The sequence below is a fragment of the Podarcis liolepis genome (genome assembly GCF_965112155.1).
Source record: "Podarcis liolepis genome assembly, chromosome: 14".
Taxonomy (NCBI): Eukaryota; Metazoa; Chordata; class Lepidosauria; order Squamata; family Lacertidae; genus Podarcis; species Podarcis liolepis.
This window is the reverse complement of record NC_139569.1, coordinates 44583896-44611648: the sequence shown is the minus strand read 5'-3', so window position 1 is coordinate 44611648 and position 27753 is coordinate 44583896. Positions and strand designations below refer to the sequence as shown.

General features: G+C 44.8%; 1 protein-coding gene across 1 annotated transcript in view; it reads left to right on the top strand.

Annotated features, from left to right (window-relative positions):
• Positions 1-27753, top strand: part of TRIP4 (thyroid hormone receptor interactor 4) — a 39754-nt gene that overhangs the window by 3600 nt on the left and 8401 nt on the right. Inside the window, exons 2-11 of the mRNA XM_083475801.1 lie at positions 563-729; positions 1147-1283; positions 3474-3695; positions 5045-5123; positions 5881-6010; positions 7721-7936; positions 8919-9042; positions 11197-11384; positions 15320-15444; positions 16269-16360. Coding sequence (XP_083331927.1) covers positions 563-729; positions 1147-1283; positions 3474-3695; positions 5045-5123; positions 5881-6010; positions 7721-7936; positions 8919-9042; positions 11197-11384; positions 15320-15444; positions 16269-16360 — 1480 coding nt within the window. The remainder of the gene's footprint in view (positions 1-562; positions 730-1146; positions 1284-3473; positions 3696-5044; positions 5124-5880; positions 6011-7720; positions 7937-8918; positions 9043-11196; positions 11385-15319; positions 15445-16268; positions 16361-27753) is intronic.

Sequence of the window (27753 nt, the reverse complement as noted above, 5' to 3'; positions counted from 1 at the left end):
TACTTTGTAAACTGCTTGGATGTTTTCTTGTAATCAAGTGGTCGATAAATTTTGTTAAATCAATAAGAAGGGGGTGCACTGATCTTTCTGAATGTGGAGTTTGTATATTATTTCCCGATGCATTCAGCTGTAACTCTAATTTGCTACTACAGTGGTGCCTCGCAAGACGAAAATAATTCGTTCCGCGAGTCTTTTCGTCTTGCGATGTTTTTCTTCTTGCGAAGCACGGTCCGTCGCAACTGCGCCTCTTCAAGCGGCTTTAAAAAAAAAGCGCAAGACGTTTTCGTCTTGAGAAGCAAGCCCATAGGGAAATTCGTCTAGCGAAGCAACGCAAAACCGAAAAACCCTTTCGTCTAGCGAGTTTTTCGTCTTGCGGGGCATTCGTCTTGCGGGGCACCACTGTACGTTGTCTCATTTAGTTTTTTATTTTGCCCCAGTGCCCTTAGAAGTCTCATTATACAAATAGCATGTTGAGAAATTAAGTAGCAAAAGCATTTAGCCTTCATCTTGTCTTTTGAACAAGGCACTCCTACAAGCTTCTGCACTTTCTGTTCCTTTATAGATATATCTTGTCTATTGAGGATGAGGAGGAGATTCGAGATTACGTCACTGACCTAATCCAGGGGGCAGATGGCAAGAAGAAGCACTTTGTGGATGAGCTGGTAGCCAGATGGCAAAATTCCTGTCAGCCAACTTCTGACCCTTTGCCAATATATCGGAAAAAAGATGGTAAGTGGGAGTATAATGAGGCAGTAAGTAAAAGAAATAACTCTTTGATCGCAAGATTGCAGTATTTTTAGATTACCACTGAATCCAGTTGCATTACTGAAAAATATGAGATCTTAATCTGAATTGTTCTTGGTGCTCCTCATGAAAGGTGCTGATGGTAAATTATTGCACATTTACTTGTGCTGATAATAATAATAATAATAATAATAATAATAATAATAATAATAATAATGATGTTTTATTTATATCCCGCCCTCCCCAGCCGAAGCCGGGCTCAGAGCGGCTAACAACAGTAAACACTTGCCACTTGTTGATGGCAAGTGATGTGGTGCAGAGAGCAAGTGAATGTTACAAGGAGAAGGGGGAGGGGAGTGGCAGGAGCTATTGAATTCTTCTATACTGTACATTCTCTTTTAGATAGCTCAGAGGTTCTTCGGCCAGGAGACCAAGTCAAGAGGGGAAGACGCAAAGGGAGAAACAAACAGGAAGCACCTGTTCATGTTGAAGCTGAACAGCCTGTAGAGGAAGTAAAAACACCACTAGATTTAGCCAAGGTAGGTGCATTTGTTGTCCACTATTGGGTCAGATTGACTTTGTGGGTGCTTTAGCCAAAGACAGAAGCCTAATCTTCAAAACAAAAAAGCAATGGTTGTAATTTTTTACTTGAAGAGCATAAAGGGGCCATTGTATTTCAGTTGTGGGGACTGATAAGGTGTCTGCTATTCTGAGAGTCAAATGTTTCATCTTTTATCACGGAATGCACAAATAAATCTGTCATCAGTGGTCAGAATCTTTCCACTTTCTTTCTACGTGCTTTTTAAGGACCTAAGTAGGAAAAGTTAAAAAGGGAAATCACCTGAAGCCCAAATTAGAGTTCAAGGAGTTCTGACTGTTGATTTCTTACCTACTTTTCTTGTTGAGAATTTAAACAAATATGCAAAGTCAGTGTGTGCTGTTCCTTTTTCTTCTGTGGCTAAAATTACAAAGGATTAATGGCATACTTTCTCATTTAGACTGCTTTGTTTGTCTCAAAGTCTTCCAGAGTGTGCAGTCCATGCTATTTTCTCTCAAAAATATTTTCCACTCACCCGGTTTTCCAAGGTTTGCTGACTTGCAATAACATTAAAAGTGGCGAGAGGGTACAATTTAGCTGGATCAAACTCTGAGGTGGTCTTCATCTGCTTCCCTTTCTCTCCTGGAATCCTTCTAACAGGGCGGGTGGTAATAGATAGCCCAGCTAGAGCAGGCCCTAATGTATTTGTTGCCTGCCTGCCCAGCTCCCTCTCTCTCCTAGAAAGCTTTCCATGGGGTCCTTTGTGATGGATGGCACTGTAGTCTCAGCAGATCTCTTGGCAGCTGAATAAGTGTTGCCTAATCTTTTACCATAAAAATCACAGGAATAAAGCCATTGAAATGGATGAAGTGACTACTGTTTCCAAATAGTTGAGGCATTGGTTTTTGTGTTCAGATTTTTATTCACAACGAGAAATATATATATAGTATGCCACTGTTTCTTTTATTGAATACAGTGGGAACACTTGTGACCAACAGCTTTAACACACAATTAGGCTTTTGTCTGCAAATTTCCCACCATTTTGATTCTGCACATTCACACTAACTTTTTTTTTAACACAATTTATTAAATAATTCACACTCTGTTTTCCAGTTTGTTCAAAGCAATTTCCTGTGCATATTTAAGTACAATTTTAAAAATCGTATCGGTACATTTTATGAAAGCCTAGTAGACCCATTTGATAAAATGTAATCCAGATCCCAATTAGGTGCTCCTTTACTTCATCCTCTCCAATGGCCACCTGTAAACTTTCATTAAGAAATCCTTTCCTGACTCATAGGAGGTTCCCCACTTAACTAAACTCACCCCACACTCATGCGATGGACACCCCACCCCATATTCAACCTTTTGGTTTCCTTGCTCTCTCGCAACTGGCCACCAGCTTTCTGACAGATGCACATGGAGTGGGTGTTGCTCGCCCTCCCCTCTTCTGCCAGCCAGCATATGGACTCATGGGTCTTTTCAAGGCAAAGTTCTGCCCCTCACAAATGAAGTAAGAACAAAAGAAGAGCCTGCTGATCACGCCAATGGCCAATCTAGTCCAGCCTTCTGTCCTCACAGTGGCCAACCAGATGCCTCTGGGAAGCCCATCAGCAGGACCCGAGTGCAACAACACTCTTCCCACTTCTGATTTCCAGCAACTGGTATTCAGGGGTGTTTGGACTGACAGCGGAGGTTTGTTGGCATTGTGAGGGCCATGCCAGCTTTCTCTTCTTTCTCCCAAGTAGGGTGCCTTAAAGATCTGTTCATATCTCATGAAGGCATAGGACAAATCCTTCAATCAAATCTCAGAAAGTTGTTTGTATGGTTCTGTGCTTGGCAGAAATAGGTCTGCTGCCACGATTCCCTATTCTTATAATGATAATTCAATGATACAGATGACATGGCTTCTCCTCGTCCTGCATGATAAAGTAAGTTGATAAAGTTAAGCTAGAGATAACTGGAAGACTTCCCTGATAGGTGAGGCACAAAAAACTAGAGTACCAAACAAACTCTGCAAGAGGGGACAACAATTAGGTTGTTTTGTCCCGAGGAACCTTCCGCAATCTTTATGTTGGTCAAAAAGAAGTGGAAAAATAGATAAGGCATTCCAGTTCAGAAGATTCTCACTCCAGTTGTTCTCTGAAATGTGTTTTCTTCTCCCTTCCTGCAACACCTCTGCATAACTTAGGCCCAGGAGATAAACAGTGGCAGCTCCTCCTGCAAGAAGAAGGCAAAATATGTCAATTTGTACACGAAGGAGGGTCAGGACAAGCTGACAGTCATGCTCCCGGGGCGCCACCCTTGCGAGTGCCTGGCTCAGAAGCACAAGCTCATCAACAACTGTCTGACATGTGGGCGCATCGTCTGTGAGCAAGAAGGCTCTGGGCCTTGCTTATTCTGTGGGACGCTGGTATGTTAACAACCTCCTGTATATATTTGTTTGCCCCTCACTTTCTACCTTGCTTAATTATATCAGGTTAGCACTGTATTGTTCAGTATCCTGTATAGTCCACTAAGCTATCTCTGTTACACTTCTCAGGGAAAAGAGGAAAGACTTATCCCTCTTTGCTGTTCAGATCTAAATCTCTCATCAAAGAGAGAGCTGCTTCTCATGTGACATGGATGCATGTTCTTAGACCTTCTTTTGAAGTTTTATTCTAAACATAGTTTGCCTCACAGACATAAGCTGATTTAATGTCCCGACATCTTGCTTTGAAACTTCATAAACCAGTACCATGAGAAGCAGTTCCAGGACAATTACAAGGGCTGTCATGGAAGCTGCGTTTCAGAACGCCGGGTGGATTTTGGTATTGAGCAGGGAGCAGGTGAAAGGTGGAGTTCAACGGATTAACCCCACCTAACAAATTGAGGTACAATCTGAAACGGGAACCATGGGAAGCAGACAAAGACAGGAGTGCACCTCGAATCTTCTTATGGCTACTCTTTCATATATGCACAGTGCTTAGAAAAAAATTAGGCACTTGATAACAGGTGTTATTAATAGCGTGTAGAAATTTCATTTTCTGGATCTAGATGACAGCCCGTCAGCAGCAGGCTCACAGCAGGGGATGCTGCTTGACACCTTGTGGAGTCACTGCTAGTCAGTGTAGACAGCATTGGGCTAGAATCAGCAGTGGCCCAAATAGGTATTTGTGGGCCCACTTCTTAATTTATTATCATGTTTTCAGATGGTGCTAGTGCTGTTAGTGTGACTCAACCTTAGCTCAGGCTGTGACCCAGTATTGGGTTCTGACCAATGGGCCATTTGAAGAATAATGGGCTAGATGAGGATGGGGGTCTTTGGATGTTTGAAAATTGTGAGTGTTGGACCCAAACTATTGGGAGCAGGTTCATCATCTGGAACATGGCGATGTTTTAGATGCTACTATTCTATTTTTGTGTTAGTATTATTCGGTCTTCTGTTCAGTTTATGCTATTAAATTTGGTTAGCTACTTGTATTGTTTTATATATTGGTTGTATAAATTGATCATATATATAATATATAAATATATATATATATATACACACACACACACACAGATACTATGATTATTTCTAGTTTCCAATGTGTGTGGTTTTTTAAATTGTTATACTTGTTGTTCATTTGAAATGAGGTGAGCCACCTTAGGCATAATTCTGTAGTAAAGTGGCATACATGTCAGCAGGTGGTGCTGATGAGCCAACCGTAGAAGGCAATTGCATGGCCCTGTGTTCCTGCATGGAGAGAGCAAATCTCATAGTTCTCCATTCTCTTTTAGGTGTGCACAAAAGAAGAGCAGGATGTCTTGCAACGAGATTCCAACAAGAGCCAGAAGCTGTTGAAGAAGCTCCTGGCAGGTTAGTAGCTTATTTGGGGGCGGGGGGGGGGGGAGACTTGAACACAGACCTCGTTTGCAGGATCAGGGAATTTTGCTAACTTTAAAGATTTGCAAGAAGGCAATCCTTTCTTACACAGGTTAGAGTATTTTAAGTTTTATTTAGAAGGGTAGCTAAAAGTGTTCTGTCCATAAGTTGTTTTAATGCCACTTCCTTCTGGATAACCCTGGCTGGGTTGGACGTTGCACTTGCAGCAGTCTTTGGTGGCTGTTGTCAACCATTTTTATTTGAGTGACTTGCTCAGCCCCCAACTAAATGCACTTTCAGAGCCAATCAGAGACCTTTAGAAGTCTGATTTGGATTGAAGCCACTTCCTCTGCTAAGGCGGAAATGAATGCTCTATTTGCCACGGATTCAAACTGCTCCCTCCAAATGGAGCATTTGTTCCTCTGCAGAGGAAGTGGTTTGGATTCTCTTCCTCATCTTATATCAGAAGTGGGCAGCAAGTAGCAAATGGTTACCAGCCCAATTTTATGTGGGTGACAAATGTGGGAGAAAGAGAGAAAGGGGGATGGCTTTGCCCACTTTTGGCTCTGGTCCGCATCCCCCGCCAGCTTCACCCCACCCATGTGCCAAGGGAATGCATCCCTTGACAGATGAAAAGATTCCCCATCCCCTCTTTGTGTACAGGCAAGACTATGCTGAAATTATTCTCAAAGTGCCAGGTGTAAATTGATGGCATGGAGTGCAGGTCGCAATGAACTCTTGTGGATTTCAGGCACTGAGAGTTCTGGAAAGGTGGATATATGTGGCAAGGACATACTCCCCCGCCAGGAGTCTCGACTCAAGGCAGGTCTGGAGGGGGCTGTGAAGCACAAGGACAAGCTGCTGGAGTATGACAAAACAAGGTACGTGATAGAGGGAGTTAGACATGTGTCTGGATCCAAAGACTTCCTGAGAGGAAAGATTCTCCAATCCTTCTTTATGAGCAGCCTGAACCACAAGCCAAACTCTCTCTGCTAAAGCTTTGAGGACTGATTTCCAATATTAATATTTGCAGTTTCCGTCCTTGGCCCTGTTCTTGCACTTTCTCTTGTATAAAGCACACATGTTTCATTTTTTACTCAGCAGGTTGCTTTTGACAGAAAAACCTTGAGGTTTTCTTTAAAAGCTTTGATGTGAAGATGTCCACTGTGCCAATTGCTGAATCTCGACTGGCTAGATTTGCCTTTTAGCAGGATAACACCAGCAAGGGGGTGAATTTGACAATTTCAGATCCTCAGATTGAGAGAATAGAAACTGTGCCTGCTTTGCTTCTGTCCCTAGCATATGTGTGAAGCAGTCTTCATTGGGTCACCTTTGTCCCATGCCGTAGACCAGGGATGGGGAACTTGTAGCTCTCTAGATGTTGCTGCATTGCTGCTCCTATTAAACCCAGCTGCCAGACTTTGGGCTCTCACATTTCAGCGGCACCCTAAAATTCAGTCGCTGGCGTCCCCCTTGTACTCTGTTCTACAGCATAGTTGTAGCACCCCCTGCAGCACAGCACCCAGTGTGGCTGCAGCAGTTGTGTTACCCTAAAATAGCCTCTTCTGCCACCATGGCCAGTTGTTATAAGCAACTGGCCACTGGCTGTCTCTTACTGCCCCAGGGTGTGGTCCAAAGGCACGTGAGGCTCTACCTTGCTGAAGCTATGCAGGATTGGGTCTAGTGAGTTTGTGTGGCCTGGGAACCACGTGTATGCCAGGAAAAAGGTGGACTATAAATGTAAGAAAATAAGGAATATAGGACTTGTAGTATCTGACATCAAAGATCATCTCTGTGCTACATGGCAAGAAGTAGTGTGCTAGTGTGTTTAGGGAAGTCTTTAATGTTTTATCTTTTATTGCCTTATTATTATTATTATTATTATTATTATTATTAGAACCAAACGTTCTAATCTCCCTTTAGAGAGTTCCCATCCAATTTCTCTTGAATCCAATGTGCACCCACAGATTCTTTACTTACGGATGCTATCATGGGCTGTTAGGTAGTAATAGCTTAGTGGCAGGTCACTTGCTTTGCATACAGAAGATCCTAGAAGGTTCAATCCCCAGCATCTCCAAGTAAAGCTAGGGGACAACCCCGTCTGATACCCTGAAAAGTCGCTGCCAGTCAGTATAGACAGAACCAAGCTAGATGGACCACTGGTCTGACTCTGTATAAGGCAGCTTCCTATGTTCCCTGACACCTGCAGATAAAAAAGGGGTCAGATAGCAGGTGATGGGAAAGACCTCTCCCTGAGCCCCTGGAGAGGGGTGGGGTATTCCCCCCTTTTGTCTGTTGAGGGCTGCAATCCCTGTTGCAAATTACATGTGGGCACTGAGCAAAATGAAAGCCAGAGGTTGGCAAGGCCTTTCTTTCTTTCTTTCTTTCTTTCTTTCTTTCTTTCTTTCTTTCTTTCTTCCCTCCACTTGCATGAGAATAAGCTGAGAGCTGCATGAAATGAGCATGAGGAGCCACAGGTTGCCCACTCCTGAAGCAAACTGTGCAGGGCTAAAGGAACAAATCAGTCCTTTGTAATGACACCTTGTTTCCCTCGCGGCTGCTGGGTGCCCATCTTCTGGTTTTCATGCTAGCGCGCGCCGAACTCAAGTCATCGATGACGAGTCAGACTACTTTGCTACCGACTCCAATCAGTGGCTCTCAAAACAGGAGAGGGAAGTACTGGAAAAGAGAGAGAAGGAGCTACGGGAGCTGAGGCATGCTTCTCGACTCTCCAAAAAGATCACAATCGACTTTGCCGGACGGCAGATCCTGGAGGAACAGGGTGGCATGGCAGACTATCACAGCAAGTGAGTATCATGGCACAGTAGGTCAGGGTGGTGGGTTCACTTTTGACAAAGAGGAAAGCTTGATGGCTACAGAAGCAACTGCTCCTTTTTTGGTCAAATGGATGTAATGTTTGAGGCTGGTCTTTCCCCCTTGTCTCGTCCTTCTCCCCTTTAGGAATAGGACTTGTAATAATCTAGTTTGCTCTTACTGTTGATGGTCTTCTCACTTCCACTTCCTGTTTTGTGACATCACAATCACATGCACAAACAAGGACAGAGTGTGTGTGGAATCGAACAGATGAGGCTCCCAGGATGGTACTTCTTTGCATCTGCTCCTAGTGATGAATGTAATAGCTTGAAGTGAAACAGAGCAGGGCTTGAATCGCGGTGCTGTAAGGATTTGAAGTACCCTAGCCCCATTCATCTTCATCCTAAATGCACCTCCTGGGAACATTTTTCATTATTAACAGTAGAAACTCGCACGTAAAATATTTAAGATCAGGGTTGGTTTGCGCCAGAAAAAAACTGGCTTACTGAGTGGTCATTAAACTTTTCCTTTGAGTGAAAAGAATAATTACTTTGCTGAATTAGGTCAAGGTCTGTCCCATCTAGTCAAGCTTTCTGTCTCTAACAATAGCCAGTCACGTGCTGCTGGAAAGCTCACAAGTGCTGCATGTTGCTGACCATCCCTTGTTGAGTGTTGAAATCCTACAGCAGTCAGAGGGTCCATTAACCTTTCATGGTAACTGGTGAATTTCATGAATTGGTCTTTTTATCACCTCACCACTGACATTGCAATTCCTATGGTGGAGGTCTGCTACAGTTGTGTAGCCAATGCACCTATGCATGGTGTTTCTATCTTTCTCCAAGCAAAGAAGTTTCATGTAGCAAAGAAGTTTCATTTAGCAAAGAAGGTGAAGGGAGCCTGAAAAGGCATTTTCAGTTGGACAGGTGCAGGGTAGTTTGCAAAGACTAATGTAAAACTGGTTGGCTCTCCTTGCAGACTGGATGAAACAATTGAAGCTATCAGTAGGGGAACCTTGACCAAGCCAAAGCAGAACCCTGAAGGAAAATATGAAGAATCCGGAGTCTTGGTGAACCCAAACCTTCTCCAGCCAGCTCCTGTGGTCAGTACTCTTCCTCTTTAACATAATTCTAGATCTCAGATGGGGAACCTATGGTCTTCCAGATGCAACTGGTGTTGCAAAACTAGTACAACACAGCTTCAGCCAGCAAGTACAGTGGTACCCCGCAAGACGAACGCCTCGCGAGACGAAAAACTCACAAAACGAAAGGTGTTTTTGTTTTCGAGTTGCCTCGCAAGACGAATTTCCCTATGGGCTTGCTTCGCAAAACGAAGCTTGCCCCACAAGATCCGGGGACAGCGGGTCTTCCCCGCTGTCCCCGGACCTCTTTTGAAGCAAGGGGCGGCGGGGAGAAGCGATCTTCTTCCCGCAGCCCCAGGTCCGGGGACAGTGGGAAGCCTTCCTAGGGGCTTTTACATCGCCCCGGACAGCGGAGAAGTCCTCCGCTGTCCCGGGCGATTTTAAAATGCCGCCCGCCAGCATTTTAAGATTGCCCCGGACAGAGGAGAAGTCCTCTGCTGTCCCGGGGTTTTTTAAAATGCTGGGGGTGGGAAGAAAAGCCCTTGTCCCCCCCCCCCCCCCAGCCTTCAGAAGAGGTCGGGGGACAGACTGTCCCCGGACCTGATCTGAAGGCGGTTTCCATAGGAACACATTAATTGATTTTCATTGCATTCCTATGGGAAACCGTGCATCGCAAGACGAAAAACTCGCAAGAAGAAAAAACTTGCGGAACGAATTAATTTCGTCTTGCGAGGCAACACTGTAGTTGAAAGGGTGGTACACCAAATATGAAAAAAGCTCAAGTATTCATACATTTACAAGCAAAGGGAAGCAAAGGGGCAGTTATGTCCATATATGGCAGTAATCCTTTCACTAACTTCTGCTGGTTTAATCACAAGGCATAGCAACTTTCTTATCTTTGCCTCCTTCCTTTGTCCTTAACAGCTATAGCATGAGCTCATGCACAACTGTTGCTCTGTCCTTCTCTCACAGTTTTCTTGCAAACACAACTTTCACATTCTGACTTTCACTCGTTCAACCTTTCTCACACACATCTCAACTTCTATTTTTTTTTAATTTCTATAACTTATACGACAGTAGAGTCCAGCAATGCACAGTTTGGCCATTTATTCTCTAAATAGTGTTGCTTGAACAAGGGCTGTTTTGCCACTAGTGAGGCAGAGAACCAGCCCAGGGGTCTGTCCACGGTATCTCCTGTTGGAGGCCTAGTGAGGTTTTCTTATGTTTTTATATATGTTGGAAGCCACCCAGTGACTGGGGCAATTAATAAATTGCTATTATTCCTGGACAGCAGCATCTTCTGGCACTGTACTATACAGTGGAACCTCGGGTTGCGGATGTAATCCGTGACGGAGGCACGTCCGCAACCCAAAGTGTTTGTAACCTGCAGCGCCGCGTCTGTGCATGCATGTGACGTGATTTGGTGCTTCTGTGCATGCATAAGCGGCAAAACCCGGAAGTAACCCTTTCCCGTACTTCCAGGTTTCCCACAGTCCGCAACCTGAAAACACGTAACCCGAAGCATCTGTAACCTAAGGTACCACTGTAGTTGCATGGGATTGTGTATGCTTCTCCAGATCTTCAGGGTCCCCATTGGAGGATTACTTGTTGAGGTTTGAGTCTGGGCTCAGTATAAGAGTCACAAGCAATGCTGTCACCTGGAACCTGATAGGATTCTTGCTCCGTGCTTGCAGTCATGGGATTGGTTTTATCACGGTGTATGTTTTCATTGCACAGAGTGGGAAGTGATGGAGACAGGATGTTTATACTACTGTGTTCCGTGATGTAGGACTATTGTCCTTTGTTCTTTCTTTTATAATACATGCTCCGAGTGTATTATGTGTAAATAAATTAGTTAGGCCAAAATGCTGTGCTGCTGAGTCTATTACGCAAACCGCTAACACTGTGTAGGATCCTTAAGTGTGCTGATGCCTCTTGGTATCAGTCGCTGTGATGTTCGGGCTAGAGGAAGCTTTTGAAGCTCCCAAATGACTGACCAGGAGGGAGAGAACATGCCAGTTGGGCATGTGTCTCTGCCAGGGTCTTACACGTGAGTAGGACAATCCTGACAGAACCTACAAACTACAAAACACCCGAGACACACTTTCATGCCTCCCTGTTTTGCAGTTTAAATGGAGAAATGTTAACCTTTTTGTGTGTTCTTCTTGTTTTTAGTGGGTGGAGCAGACTGGTTTGCTCCTGCACAGGAAAAGTATCCCTTCTGCAGAGGCTGGAAGCGAGGCATGTTTGGAAAGAAGTCGCTTACGAATTCAGGACCGAGAGATACAGGAGATCTCGGATGATGGCTGGTGCCTTAGCATGCATCAGCCTTGGGCCTCACTGCTGGTCAAAGGGATCAAAAGGTAAGCAGAAGACCTGAAACTGGGAGCATTTGAGACAAGGAGCAGCTTGTTTAAGGGAAACCCTTGTGCAGTTATCTGTTGAGGATGATTTCCCCTTAAATGGAGTGGCCTGTCTTATCTAATGAGCATTATCCAGAGCCTCTTAATTTTCTGTGACAGTAACTGCAATGTGTAAATAACAGGGACATGAGGCACTTTTGTCCTTGCTGCAACATAAGAGACACAAGGAGAGCTTTCACTTGCAGAAATATTCCTTGGGGCTTAATTTTCAGTAAAGGCTTATTCATGTAATAGAGAGTGAAAGGAATCTAATGCAGCAGCTTAGAGCACTGAACTTAGACCTGGGGACTCAGATTCAAATCCCTGCTTGGGCTGTCTCACAGGGGTGCTGTCAAAATAAAAGGCCTGGGAACTGTCAGCTTCTTGGAGAAAGTGTGTAGTAAAATTAAATGTTACATATTTTTTAAAGGACCAGCTTCTAGTGATTAACTTTGACCTATACTTACTGGCTTCTGGCCTTAAAATTTTCACTTCCCATTTCAAGTGTTAGGTGGCAGTGTTTTCCTCTATTCCTCTGGGTGGAAAGGAGATAACCTTTTGAACAACTGCTGTATTCACTTAAATGTAGATCAGAAGACTGAGGGTAGTATCTATCGCTAGTCCCACTCAGGGCAGATCTGTTGAAGTTAATTGCTATAACTTAGTCATACAGGCCGTGGCCATTTTAGGTGGCTCCAACTGATGCACAGGTCCTTTTGGACCTGGAGGAGGGCAGAATGGGGGTGTGGTGCAGGGCTTATGCATGCTCTGCTGACATGCGCAGGAGCTGGGAATGGAACCCCCACACGAAATGGTCGTTGCCTGTATTTGCTAATTTCAAGTGGACTTCTGTTACATTAGATACTATTCAGGGTATTCAAGTCCACGTATGGTTGCAAAATGAGTTTTGTGTTAACCTTGAATTTATTATGAGCCAGCATTGGAGACAATCGGGAGGTTTCTAACGCTTGATGTTTTATGTTTTTAGATATGCTGTAAGCCTCCCAGAGTGGGGGGACGCGGGTGGCGCTGTGGGTAAAACCTCAGCGCCTAGGACTTGCCAATCGCATGGTCGGCGGTTCGAATCCCCGCAGCAGGGTGCGCTCCTGTTGCTCGGTCCCAGCGCCTGCCAACCTAGCAGTTCGAAAGCACCCCCGGGTGCAAGTAGATAAATAGGGACCGCTTACTAGCGGGAAGGTAAAAGGCGTTTCTGTGTGCTGTGCTGGCTCGCCAGAGCAGCTTCGTCACGCTGGCCACGTGACCCAGAAGTGTCTGCGGACAGCGCTGGCTCCCGGCCTCTAGAGTGAGATGAGCGCACAACCCTAGAGTCTGTCATGACTGGCCCGTACGGGCAGGGGTACCTTTACCTTTACTTTAAGCCGCCCAGAGTGGCTGGGAAAATGTTGTTGTTGTTGTTGTTGTTGTTGTTGTTGTTGTTGTTGTTGTTGTTGTTGTTGTTATTTTAAACCACTTCTGATGTGATCAGATTGCTGCTTGGCTGTGGAGCAAGCTAAGTGCCATTGGGCAAAGACCCTGTTTCATGACTTAAGCTGCCTCACACAGTTGTGGAGCAGGTAACAAGGTCCAATGCCACCTATAGCATATTGAGCTCCTCAAAGAAAAGGGGTGATAGAAATTTGATCAATTAATATGGGGACTACCTCACTTCTTCCTTGCTGTATTTGACACCTGTGCTTTTGTCTCCATAGAGACTGCATGGCTCTTCCAAGCAGTCTTGGGCTTCAGCACCTCTTTTGCAAGCTGACTGTTGCCTAACTCATTCTCTCTGGCCCCCATCCCCACCATACCTTTAACACTCATGGTTCCCCCCGCAAGAATCCTAGGAACTGTAGTTTAAGCGTGCTGAGAATTATTGGGAAGCCCCTATTCCCCTCTCAGAGGTCTAATTCCCACACTTACTTGGGAATAATAATAATAATAATAATAATAATAATAATAATAATAATAATAATAATTTATTATTTATACCCCGTCCATTTGGCTGTGTTTCCCCAGTCACTCTGGGCGGCTTCCAGCAAAACACTAAAATACAATAACCTATAAAACATTAAAAGCTTCCCTAAACAGGGCTGCCTTTAGATGTCTTCTAAAAGTCTGGTAGTTATTTTTCTGTTTGACATCTGATGGGAGGGCGTTACACAGGGTGGGTGCCACTACCGAAAAGGCTCTCTGCCTGGTTCCCTGTAACTTGGCTTCTCGTAGTGAGGGAACCGCCAGAAGGCCCTCGGCTCTGGACCTCAGCATCCGGGCAGAACGATGGGGGTGGAGACGCTCCTTCAGGTATACTGGACCAAGGCCGTTTAGGGCTTTAAAGGTCAGCACCAACATTTTTAATTGTGCTCGGAAACGTACTGGGAGCCAATGTAGGTCTTTCAAGACCGGTGTTATATGGTCTCGGTGGCCGCTCCCAGTCACCAGTCTAGCTGCCGCATTCTGGATTAGTTGTAGTTTCTGGGTCACCTTCAAAGGTAGCCCCACATAGAGCGCATTGCAGTAGTCCAAGTGAGAGATAACCAGAGCATACACCACTCTGGCGAGACAGTCCGCGGGCAGGTAGGGTCTCAGCCTGCATACCAGATGGAGCTGGTAAACAGCTGCTCTGGACACAGAATTGACCTGTGCCTCCATGGACAGCTGTGAGTCCAGAATGACGCCCAGGCTGCGCACCTGGTCCTTCAGGGACACAGTTACCCCATTCAGGACCAGGGAGTCCTCCACACCCGCCCACCTCCTGTCCCCCAAAAACAGTACTTCTGTCTTGTCAGGATTCAACCTCAATCTGTTAGCCGGTATCCATCCTCCAACCGCCTCCAGTCACTCACACAGGACCTTCACCGGTTCCGATTTAAAAGAGAGGTAGAGCTGGGTATCATCTGCATACTGATGAACACCCAGCCCAAACCCTCTGATGATCTCTCCCAGTGGCTGCATGTAGATGTTGAAAAGCATGGGGGAGAGGACGGAACCCTGAGGCACCCCACAAGTGAGAGATCAGGGGTCTGAACACTCATCCCCCAACACCAGTTTCTGAACACGGCCCAGGAGGAAGGAGCGGAACCACTGTATAACAGTGCCCCCAGCTCCCAGCCCCTTTAGACAGTCCAGAAGGATGTTATGGCCGATGGTGTCAAAAGCCGCTGAGAGATCCAGCAGAACTAGGAAACAGCTCTCTCCTTTGTCCCTAGCCCGCCAGAGATCATCGACCAGTGCGACCAAGGCAGTTTCAGTCCCATGATGAGCCCTGAATCCCAACTGGAAGGGATCCAAATGGTCCGTTTCTTCCAGGCGTGCCTGGAGTTGTTCAGCAACCACTCACTCAATCATTCAAGGGAATGATTGTTAAGCCACTCTAGAGAGGAGAGTGATCTTGTGCTCAAATTTTGCATGTGGGTTTCCCACAGGAATTTGGGTGGCCAAATTCTGACTCAGTAAGAACAGGATGCTGGACTAGAAAGAGCTAATGGCCTGACCCAGCTGGCTCTTCTTTTGTTCATATATCATTGCCGTCAGAATGGTGAGACTCCAGGATGAGTTCAGAGAATGTCAGCTTTGAAATAAAAGTAAAAAGTTTGTTTGTGGCAGTGTATTGTAGCTGGGGGAAAATGTGTCAGCAGTTTATGGATAAATGGGGAAATGTATAAACTTCAGTGCTTTGAAGCCGGTCTCCTAATGCCTGAGGCCTTCATGGATTTTCAGCTTGCAACTTTAATTCTGTCACTAGTGCCTTGTTTTTTAAAGGACTGTCTGTGCCAAGGGTGCTTGCCTCCCCCAGAATACACAGCTTGGATACTAGAATGGCTATTCAGTGTTCCCTGAATCATGTGGGTGCCGAGGAAGATTGGAGATTGAATCTGTTTCTGTTCCTCCCTCTCCAGGGTAGAAGGCAGGACTTGGTACACATCACACCGGGGTCGATTGTGGATAGCAGCTACAGCCAAAAGGCCATCCCCTCAGGAAATCTGTGAGCAGGAGGCTACCTACAAAATACTGCTTGGGAAAGGTGAGCCCCCCCCCACCTGTTAAGACCTTTGGATTGCCTGCCCTTTTACCTGAGTCAGGGTGTTTTTCCTTTGAGGCCAGCTGCCTAAATGAAAATTAGTTTGTGGGCTTCAGAGTGACTACTGCTATATATGTTCTGATTACTTATATAGTGCATATATGTGTACATAGATGAAAAGAATGAGAGGACAGGTCCCTGTCTCCTAAGGGGCTTACAGTGTGAAAACACAACTGGGGTATCAAAACAGGGCCATTTGCTATGCCAGCTGTGGATAATGAGGGATAAAGTTCAACAGCATCTGGGGACCCAAAGTTGAAGAAGTCTGCCATAGCTTTATTCTGCTGCCACTGGCTCTTTTCTCCTTTACCTCATATTTTCCTTTTTTAATTCTCATTTTAAATACTGCAAGAACTCAAATTCTTCAGTCTGAATACAGCATTTGAATTGCATAAAATGTGTTCTTACCAATTAGAGAGTTAGAGTGCTTCTTGCCAGTGAACCTGGACCGAATGTAACATTTGACCTTAGATAATACCTCAGCAAGGCCTGGGGCTGATCTTTGCACTGGCTGGAGGCATGTTAATGGAGCAGATTAGAAGGCCTTGGGAGACCGAGGTCCTTGTGGAGAAATGCTTTCCCCAGGATCAGAAAAGCTTCCCTAAGCAAACGTACTTTTGTCCAAAGCATGAAATTAGCTGTATAAAACAGTGTGGAGAGAGCTCACGCAAGGCACTCGAAGGCTAATCAAGACCATGTGGAGAATGGCAGGGCGCTGCATCACAAGCCTGAGCTTGCCTAACAATTTTCTCTCCGGCTTGCCATAGATTTGGAATTTCCCAAAGATTATCCCTCTGGCTGCCTCCTTGGCTGTGTGGACTTGATTGACTGCTTGTCGCAAGAGCAATTTAAGGAGCAGGTGAGTGAGCACCAAAAACAACAAAACTGCTCGGTTTTGTGAGTGTTGAAGCTGGAGAACATTATTTGGCTGCCTTTGGCAAAAATGAAGGTCCTCCTTTCTCCTTCCTCCCCCCAGTAGGGTGGCAAAATTATGCTACTGCTATGATTTTCCTGAATGGAGGTTTCCAAAGGGGCTGTGAGTGTGTCTCTTTCAAGTTCTGCTGCTTCAAGCATAGGAACCTTCCTAATCCTAAGTCAGGACTATTTATCCATATAGCCTACCCAGTGTTGTGTATTAGGTTTTCACTTTCCAAGATTTCAGGCTGAGGTCTTTCCCATCATTTGCTGCTTGGTCCTTTTAGGCCAGGGAATTGAGACTGGGGACCTTCTGCATGTGGCGTGTGTGCTCTGTGGTCTTCCCTCTAAAGCAGAGGTAGGCAACCTAAGGCCTGTGGGCCGGATGCGGCCCAATCGCCTTCTCAGTCCGGCCCGCAGATGGTCTGGGAATCAGCCTATTTTTACATGAGCAGAATGTGTCCTTTTATTTGAAATGCACCTCTGGATTATTTGTGGGGCCTGCCTGGTGTTTTTACATGAGTAGAATGCGTGCTTTTATTTAAAATGCACCTCTGGGTTATTTGTGGGGCACAGGAATTGGTTAATTCCCCCCCCCCATATAGTCCGGCCCACCATATGGTCTGAGGGACGGTGGACTGGCCCACGGCTGAAAAAGGTTGCTCTAAGGCAACAACCTGTTCCTCTGGTAGAGTTGGGGAGGCACCAACAGCTTGCTTTTCCAGAAACATAAGAGAAATCACCATAAAACAAAGAGTATGAATTCAAATTTAAAGCAAGTCTTCTGCACACAGACCACAGGCTTGTTGCAGATAATACCTCTCAGATAGATCTGTTCTTGAGCTTATGGTGGAAGCAGAGGTGGCGGGGGGGGGGAGTGTCTGACTGAGGGGGGGGTGCACTTCTCAACCTTGTGTGTGGCTTTGAGCATCACTCTTCTCTCTCTGAGCCATGTCGGTTGTGACCTGTATTTGTTTAACCAAATCAGTCCTGAGTCAGGGAAATCCCTTTTTGAATAGGGCTCCTGGCAACCAGTTGGTTGGTTATTGATTTACAGAAGCAGCTGCAGCTAGGCCAACACACCTAGTAGATTCATAGCAGTCCGTTGGCAGGGAGGGAGATCTTTCCCTACCAGACAAAAGCAGCCGCCACTGCTTGTTTACCCATGTTTGGTAATGTTCTGCATAGAGGCAAAATCTTCTGTTTGTGAACTCAGACTACTCAGTAGTTAAAATGCATACCCGCCCACACCCTGGCGTTTCAATCACAGTTTTCTCCGAGGGAGGCTCAGTGAGTGGCCTTTGTATCTGAGCTTCAAAGGATCCCTCTTACTATCGTATTCCTGGCCTGTATTTAATAGGTTGTATGTATCTAGTAATGGGATATCTGGTTTTCTTTTGTTATGAGTTATGTATTTTGTGTTTTTATGCTGCAAACCGCCCTGTGATCTTTGAATGAAGGGTGGTATATCAATTTAATAAATAATAATAATAATAATTGTACCTTAACTTAGGCCCCTCCTGCAGTGTACATTTAAAGCACTGATGCCACTTTAAACAGGCGTGGCTTCTCTCTCTTTTTTTTTTAAAGTTTTTTTATTGATTTTCATACATTAAACCAAACAAAAAAGACATACATAACACATTCACACCAAAAAGAATACATAAAAAATTTACATAGGACAACAACAGATTAACTACATTAACTACAAAACACATAACACTAACTGACTTCCCTTCGTCTCGGTATCGGAATGTGTTATAAAGTTTTTCTATCTGCAGTTTCTTCTCCTCAGACCATTCTTTACATCACAAGTGTTATATCGCACCTACTGTAATTTTTAGATTTTTTACCTCTGTTTCCATGTATGCCATAAATTTATTCCAATCATTATTAAACTTTGTGTCTTTTTGATTTCTTATTTTCTGTGTCATTTTTGCCAATTCTAAATAATCAAATAGTTTGGATTGCCACTCATTTATAGTTGGGATTTTTGGTGTCTTCCAATTCTGCGCTATTAGAGTTCTGGCAGCCACTGTCGTGTACTGAAAAAGTGTTTGATCTTCCTTTTTGATTTCCTCTCCAGTTATCCCCAGCAAAAAGGCTCCGGCAGGCGTGGCTTCTCTCAAAGTATATTGGGAATTCTTGGTTTCTCAAGGGTTCTGAGAGTTATAAGGAGACACCTTTTTTCCCTTCTAGAGCTACAGTTCCCAGAGTGCTTTAACAATTGATTTCTCTTCCCAGGGAAATCTGGGAAGTGCAGCTCTTCGAGGGGAATATTGTTGCTCCGTGATGGGAGTTATAGTTCAAAACACCCAGAGGGCACCAGGTTATGGGAGGCTGGCACAAAGGTACAGTGGTACCTGTACCTTCCTGCCGGCAAGAAGATCAAGCTGACCATGATGATTCACCTGGAGAGATCCTCTAGAGTGGGAGAGCCTTCCACTGTCCATCACTGCTTCCATGAGTAATGGTTTGGGATATGGCTGCATTGGGTTGAGCTCTGCAGAAAGGAGCACTGTCTTTAGAGTGGCTGAGCAGCGGTGTAGAGCCACGCATGGCTTTGTCACAGTGGGGAAACCTTGTTCTGTTCCTGGACCTCACCTGTGGGCATGTGACGCAACCACTTCACTGACATTAAGCAGATCTGGGTCTGGTCACTGCCTGAATGCAACGCCATGATTGAGTTTCCTGATTGAAGGAAGGCAGCAGGATGTCAGTGTGCTAAAGAAATGTGACACAAATTGTTGGCTGATAACACAAGTTGGATTCCTTCTGATGGAGCAAAACTTTCTGAAGTCTTGCATTCTTCAAGCCAGGTTATCTGACTTTCAGGTGATCTGCTTCTAGGCAGCCAGCTCTTCAACACTGACAGACCTACCTATTACAGGTGTATATAGAAAGCATGGGTGGGGACCCCAGCCCAGGCCATTAGCTGAGTGCAGCTTGCAGCTGGATTTCACCTTGTCCTTCTGGGTGCTCTTCTGCCAATTAGCTGTTCTGTGGGCAGCAGCTGAGAGGGGAAAGGGGCTTTGATATATGGCAAAGTGTGCACATTGCCATTCTTAGAATTTTTCTGTGGAAAATACAAAGTTGCTTTTGACTTTTATATGGTCAGGGCAAATAAATGGTGGTGGGGAGGATTTGTTGTTGTTATTTATTAAACACACGTTGTAAAATAAAGTCTATGGAGGAATGGAAGGTTTAAGAATTAAATATATGTTTCTGTTTCCATGGGAAATACCTATATGTTTTGTTTGTTTGTTTTTTAAAAATACTATGATTTTCAACAATTTTCCTATCATTTTAACATTTCAAGACTTGACTTCCTTCCCCCTTTTTCTGCAGTTTCTTAAATTTATTTTAAATATTCTCTGCATATCCAAATAAATTTAATTTACTCATTTATTTGTCTGTTTTAAATATATACTCTTATGAAACTGCAGGTTATTACAATAATCCTGCCAATGTTCTTATCTGTTTACAGTTTGTAAATATTCCATAAACCATTTCCATTCTTTTATAAAAAGTTTGCTATCTTGATTTCTTTTTCTTTTTTTCTTTTTTTGTATGCCATTTCTGCATATTCCATCAGTTTTTGTATCCATTCTTCTTTCATCGGGACTTCTTCTTTCCATTTTGGGGCAAGTAACATTCTTGCCGCTGTAGTCGCATACATGAATAGATTTCTATACAGTTTGGGTAGTTCTGTCCCTATAATACCTATATGGTTAAGGGTATGAGATGGTGTATGACTCTGGCCCATTCCTGGAACGTGTCCCCAATAGCTTTCCACTGGGTAATGTGGTCCTCAGACGGCAGAAGACTCTCCACTCCTGATATAAAGCAAACCTTGATCTTAACCTGTGTGCCAAAGCATAGGGGAAGCTCTGTTGCTCTTAATGATGTGCCTTCTGCCTCTTTGCTCTCTTCTTGCCACCAGAGGGACACCCAATACTTTGCAGTTTATTTAGTCAGGAACGGGAGGACTGCTAGCCAAGCTCCTGGTCTCCTGCCAGTCGCTTCAGCTCCCTTCCCTTCCTTATCTTCCATTAACTTGAAACCAAACAGCCTAGTCATCATGGAAGGACACCCAACCCTCAGGTGTTATAAGAATCCAGTCAAGCCCAGGGATCTGATTATTTGAGAAAATACTCTTTATTTGAGAAAAGGGAGAGAGAGAGAGAGAGGAAAAGTAAGGAGGAAGGCAATGAGTGTGCACAATAATAAAAAGGAAATAAAACATTACACCAGAGCATTGGTCTGGCTCTTGGCTAGCGAACTGGTGACTCTCCAGCTCTTGCTAGACTCCAAACAAATAAATCTCCCAGCAGTGGAGGAGGTGAATAGAATATAAGCCATTCCACATTGGAAGCCAGAAGGCTGCTTTTGAAAATGAGAGGCAAATATATTAATATGCATCGGTTTTTTAAAAAAGTGTCACAGCAGAGCTGCCCAGCATCTTGATCAGAGGTAGGAAACTGGTGCTTTTGAGCTGCTGCTGGACTCCGGTTCCCATCTGCTCCAAGCTACATGGTCCGTAGTCAGGGATGATGGGTGGGGTAGTCTTAACATCATCTGTATGGCCATAGATTCTCTACTGCAGATCCTGATAACCAATAGTCAGTTGGTGTTAGAGAAACTGGATGCTAGTTCAGACTAATTAGCTTTACTCTGCTTCTCAAACAAAGCGTACGTAATCTTATGCTTGGGAAGAAGCCTATAATGACTTGAGTCCAAATATAAATCTCCACACCACACTACCACATCCCTGACCATCAGCCATGCTGGTTGAGGTTGGTGAGAGTTGAAGTGTCACGGGTTTCCAGTTCCTGCTCAACACAGGTCAGTCCTGTGGATCAGTTTCTGAATGCTTGCTGGCCTTCCTCCTCTTGCGCAACTGTTGGATGAAACAATGCAGAAAGCCAGAAAACTCTAGCCTGAGAGAAATCATATTATGTGCTTCTTTCATTAAAAACGACATCATTACTTCCTGAAAAGGGAGCGGATTGCTTCCATAATTTCATTTCAGTAGCCAACATATATATTTTGAGAAAATGTCTCTTTCACATCATTTATGTTTATTCAGTCACATCTCTATGCCTGTACTTACAGAGTTAAAATAGATAATACCGCTATATTTTTCTGTTGGTAAGCAATGCCATAAATAATACATGTCAGTGTGGCTAGATATGCTCAGTATCTGGTCTGGTTGCCTTTAATTAAAAGCATTTTGCCTGTTTTCAGAAAAAAGTGTGCATAAATCACACCCTTTTCATTAATTACATATAGAAGACAGCTAGCAGCTATCCAAGAGGATACACAGCTTTCAAGCAATGAAGAGGCCATTTAGAACCGATGAACAAAATTGAAACAAGAACTAATTATACCCGTTGCTATCCATGTACATTCTTCACACTAAGGTTTTGTTTTATTTTTAAACTAGATAGCTGTGTTAGGACAAAAATCCTAAAGTAATAATAGGCAGCACCTTCATAATGCCCAACTGAAATATTAGGAAGAGAGCAAGCTTTCAGGGTCGACAGAACTCTTTGTCTAAGCAAAACAAGCAAAAAAAATGGGGTCAGGTGGAATCAGTATGTTAGACTGCAAAAAAGTGCCTAATTTGTTGGGTAAGTCTTAATTCCCCCTTTATTGAAAAGAGGGATGGACGGTTGAGGGTGATGCCTGATAGCATAAATTCCAGAGCTGCAGCGTCTTGCCCAGCAATTAAATGTGAAATATCAACTCACTGAAAAAGTCCCCTTGATGTGATCGCTCATTTGGTAGAGCATGAGACTCATAATCTCATGGTCATGGGTTCGAGAGCCCTGTTGGTCAAAAAGATCCCTGCATTGCAGGGGGTTGAACTAGGTGACTCTCGTGCTCCCTTCCAGCTTTGCAATTCTATGAATTCTTGTCTCTGCTGCTGCTACTTTCCTTTTGTGAACCTTTTCAATATTGTTGTTGTTGTTATTTATTGCTTGCGTTCGTAAACTGCCTTAGAAAATATTTCCTTCTCAATGATAAGCTATAAAAAAAGATAAAAGTCTGGGTTGTTTCAGCTGTGTCCAACTTATGCAAGGATATACGTATGTAGCACAGACCTGGAACTGTTTGCCAAGCCTTTTGTTGAGAGAGGGGCATGGGCTGTCTCCCCTGCGCCCCCAAGATGCCTCCTTTGCTCCTACTCCCGACTTGATCATGCTTGCAACTGATTTCCTGCTCAGGGTGGGCAGTGTGAAGAGTGACAAGGAGCTTGCATAAGTGCGAGATGAAAGGGAAATGAAGCAGCCTGGCTAAGATGTGTCCATCTCCTCTTCAAAGCAGCCAAACCACTTGCCAGCATGTTTCTGTTATCTGCAAGCAGCAGATAGAAGCTCTCAACAGCCTCCAGGGAAGATGTCGCTTGCATTCAGCAGCACAGTAGGGCTGTGGTTTGTAACCTCAGCAGTTGAGGCAGTTAGTGTGTGTGCGTGTGTTTTCCCCCTCCTTCTTAGCAAAGCCATTTTGATTACCAAATCCATGACTATTAGTGGCAGTGGTTTTGCACAGTTCCTTTCTCACCTGTCTCAGCTTGACCTAGCAGACTTTCACACCACAGGCTGTGTGGCTTTTAAAAATCTCACCCCACGGCTTTAAATGAATGCATTGGAGCTATTGCCTTATTTGTTTGTTTGTTTTTATATCCCACCTTGGTTGTCTCTTCCTTTCTATTTTATCTGAGTTTAGGTCAGGAGATCTGCTTTGTTTGTCTTAATTCACTGTGCCTGTATCCCACCTGGTCTCCAAGGAGCTCAAGATAGTGTACATGGTTTGTATGCTTTGTGTCACACAAAACACCAGCCGAAGAAAAAGCACAGTAACGCTGCATTCCTTTCTAGCACATGTGACCTTTTCTAGTCTTCTGGAGAATTCACAGTATAATGTCTTATTATTGTGCTTGGAAGGGTGTCGTCTGCATGATCCTGTTCATCCTTACATCTGTGCAAGATGTAGACCAGTGTTTCTGCAGGTGCGTAGGACGGCAGCCTGGGACGCGGGTGGCGCTGTGGGTTAAACCACAGAGCCTAGGACTTGCTGATCAGAAGGTCAGCGGTTCGAATCCCTGCGACGGGGTGAGCTCCTATTGCTCGGTGCCTGCTCCTGCCAACCTAGCAGCTCGAAAGCATGTCAAGTGCAAGTAGATAAATAGGTACCACTCTGGTGGGAAGGTATATGGCGTTTCCGTGTGCTGCTCTAGTTTGCCAGAAGCGGCTTAGTCATGCTGGCCACAAGACCCAGAAGCTGTACGCTGGCTCCCTCGGCTAATAAAGCGAGATGAGCGCCGCAACCCCAGAGTTGGCCATGACTGGACCTAATGGTCAGGGGTCCCTTTACCTTTACCTTAAGACAGCAGCCTGGTGGTGAATCTGCAGCTGAGATTTTGAACCAGGGCAAAACAAAAAAATTGATAGCTATATCTGAGAAAGAGGGTCTTGTTGTATTAAGCCTCCAGATGTAGTGCTGGGCTGCAGTTCCCTGCATCCCTGAGTTTTGGCCATGCCAATGGAGTCCAGTGACGTCTGGAGGGCTACAGATTCCCCTGCCCTGCTTTACTGAATCTGTGAATCTGCACAAGCAGCCGGTTGTACCCACTGCAACATTACTTCACTTTGTGTTGAAGAAATTGGATGTTGGCTCAAGCCAGCTGGCTTTGCCCTGCTTCTCAAAGTGTAGTCTTATGCTTGGGAAGGCTATAACAATTTGAGTCTCTATTTAGATATCTACACCAAGAGCAAAAGATTTATGGCCTCCAAATCTTGCTGGACTACAGCTCCCATCGTCCTTGACCATTGGGTATGTTGCCATTAGCTGATGGGAGTTGTAGTCCAGCAACATCTGAAGGGCCCCAAGTTCCCTGTCCCTGATGTAATCGCTATTGCCACATCTTGTGGCAGTGAATTGCATAATAGAAATTATGGATTGAATGAAGGAAGTTAGCATCTTTTGGAGAGGAAGAAAATGGAGAGTTGGGTTAGAATGTTGTGCCCCATGGTATGTTGGATCTATGCAACAACTGGTTACTTTCCACTGTGGCATCCACTCCCAGCACACAGCAGAGATGCCCAAGTGCTGAAATATACCAATTCAGCTGGTATCTGCTTGCAAAAGTGTGCATGCCAGCAGTTTAATGGCAGGCATTCCAGGAAAGGAAGAGTTGAATGGCTCCATCTAGCTGGAAACTGTCCCATGCTTTTGGGAGGATGGGGGAGACCTCCTGCCAGGGACAGCCGAAGAGAAGCAAATTGAATGGCCTAGTATCTAAGCTTCCTTACTGTTTGGCGATCAGAGAGGTATGTGCATTCCCCATGTTACCAGCAAAGCCAGCTTAGGTGTCATCACGACACCTTTAGAGATTAACAGATTTATTGTGGCAGCAGCTTTCCCAGACCGGAGCCCACTTCATCCAATGCCATCTGCAAAAACCCGTTTCCCGGCTGCAGGCATGAGTTTTAATGCACGCTTACAGCTGCTCATCGCACAGCTGGAGTGCCAGCACTGGGAAAAGCACACATTTCTGACCCAGATAGTTGCCAAGATAAGCTTTAGCAAAGTGAAGGCACTGGTAAAGAAGAAGGGCTTCGAGTGGCTGTGCGGAGAGCTCTTTGCTTTCCCCCACAGCTCTGAGTGCAATCTGCCTGCCCTCCTCTGCCTTCCATTGCACTTTGGCATTAGGAGAGAGCACTTCACGCCGACATAATTATATACATTGAGTAGTAGTATGCTTCTCGAAGATGGCTTTTTGGCTACTGATTTTTTTAGCAAGCAGTAAACCAAGGTCAGGTTTCTGGCTGAAGCAGGGCTGTGTGCATGTTGCACATCTCGCAAGCATGGGTTTGGATATTGGGCACCAAATTTTGTGTCCTGAATAACAAAACCTCGATTTCCCCCCCCTCTCTTTTAAATAAAAAAACCCCACAAGCTCTAGCCCATAAGGCTGTGGCGGTGGACTTGAAAATGTGTAAGCAGTATCTGATTAAGGTACTGGTTAATATAGCAGGAGATGCCTTGGAAAATGCCCACTTCTTGGTTACGGCCCTACAACAGTCTATAGGGCATTGTGCTTCTAACAGGGTTTCCCTAATGACCTCAGTGATTGAACTGTTCTGCATAAGGGGCAGTGATCTTTCATGTCATCTGGTTCTTAGTTGTTCAGGGCTTTGTCAATAATTGGAATGTAAACGTGGCCCAGTAGTTTATCAGCAGATGGCACCCTTCCCTTGGGACAGGTGTAATGTGTGCACATCCAGACGCACCACTCAACATGCAGGCTTCAGGGTTCTGTAGCAGTGGCAGCTTCTGGATCCGTCTCAAGGGAAGCCACTTGTGAGGTTACCTATCTTGAGGCAGCCTTCTCCAGCAATAACAATGATCAGGCATGATAGGAGTTGTAGTCCAACAGCATCTGGAAGGCACCAAGTTGGGGGAAGGTTGATTTATTGAATTTATATACTGCCCTATACCTGGAGGTCTCAGGACGGTTCACAGAACAAAATCAAAATATAAAACCACAAAATATATAATCAAAATAAAACAACCCAATAACCCCCCCAACCCCATTTTAAAAGGGCATAGGATGTCAGTCTGATCAACTAAAGGCTTGGTTAAAAAGGAACGTTTTTGCCTGGCGCCTAAAGGTTTATGATGAAGGTGCCAGGTGAACATCCCTGGGGAGAGCATTCCACAGATGGGAAGCCACTGCAGAGAAGGCCCCGTTCTCATGTTGCCACCCTCTGGACCTCTCAGTGCACACAAAGAAGGGCCTCAGATGCTGGTTCTCAGGGTCTGGGTAGGTTCATATGGAAAGAGGCAGTCCTTGAGGTATTGTTGTCCATTGCCCCGTCTTTCCCAGTATTTTCTCCTCTGGCTAGCAGCTGTTCTACAGGGTACAGTGGTACCTCGGGTTAAGAACTTAATTTGTTCTGGAGGTCTGTTCTTAACCTGAAACTGTTCTTAACCTGAAGCACCACTTTAGCTAATGGGGCCTCCAGCTGCCGCTGTGGCGCCGCTGCACAATTTCTGTTCTCATCCTTAACCCGAGGTACTATTTTTGGGTTAGCAGAGTCTGTAACCTGAAGCGTATGTAACCTGAAGCATCTGTAACCCGAGGTACCACTGTATTAGCCTTAGGTTTCCCCTAGTCCTGCTACCTAAGATCTTTTTAACTGGAGCTGTCTCAGGTCTTCCTCAGGAGTTTGTGGACTGTCCTTCCTTGGGGGTTTTTAAGCAGAGGTTGGATGGCCACCTGTCATGGATGCTTTCACTGAGATTCCTGTATTGCAGGGGGTTGGACTAGATGACCCTCGGGTCCCTTCCAACACCATAGTTCTGTGATTTTATGATTCTGGGAATTGAACTCAGGCAGTGGCGTAGCGTGGGGGGTGCAGGGGGGGCCGGCCGCACCAGGCGCAACATCTGGGGGTTAGGGTTAGGGGGCGCAAATCCAGGGGTTAGGGGGCGCAAATCCACGGGTTAGGGGGTACAAATTACTTGCCTTGCCCCGGGTGCTGACAACCCACGCTACGCCACTGAACTCAGGTTCTTCTGTATGGAAAGCATTTGCTGTGCTACTAAACTATGCTCCTTTCCCCGTTGGATTTTCCCCATTGGATTTTCAGAGAGTAAGACACAGGTGTCCTATATCGTTTACCATGCCCACTTCTGGCTCGACAAAGTAGCAGAAATTATGCAAAAGCAGCGTATGTATGCCGCTGCATTATTTTTTTCATAAATCATACAAACTCAACAAAGTGTGCAGCTCCTTTATATATGTTCAGGTTTATTGTGGCAGAAGCTTTTATAAGACTAGAGTCTTCTCATCAGACACAGGTGTATACACATAATACAAAGAGACTCTGGACATCTCTGCAACACTGAAGTGCATTTGAGATAAGCATAATGATTGTATAGAGAGGCAGCCCTTGGTAATAACACAAACTTCTTAGCTTTGCTGTTCTCATTTAATACCTGCTTATTTGCTGTGCAAAGTATGTACAGCTGTTGATAACTTGTTAACCCATTCAGTGATCCTGCCGAAACCCCAATCGTCCTTTTTTCTGGGTTATTGCCTTTGATGCCTGGTGAATAGCTTTTTCTTTTCACTGGCTTCTCAGTCATAAATATTGTTAGATCTATTGCACCAGTGCCACTCTGCCCCTTGTTTTGTCCTGAATTTTTGGATTTATTCTTAACCTGTACTTTATACTTCTAATTTTTTACTTGTAAATTGCCCAGAGAATTTTTTTTGCTGTTGAGAAGTGTAGGAATGTTAGAAATAAATAAAACCACCCAGCC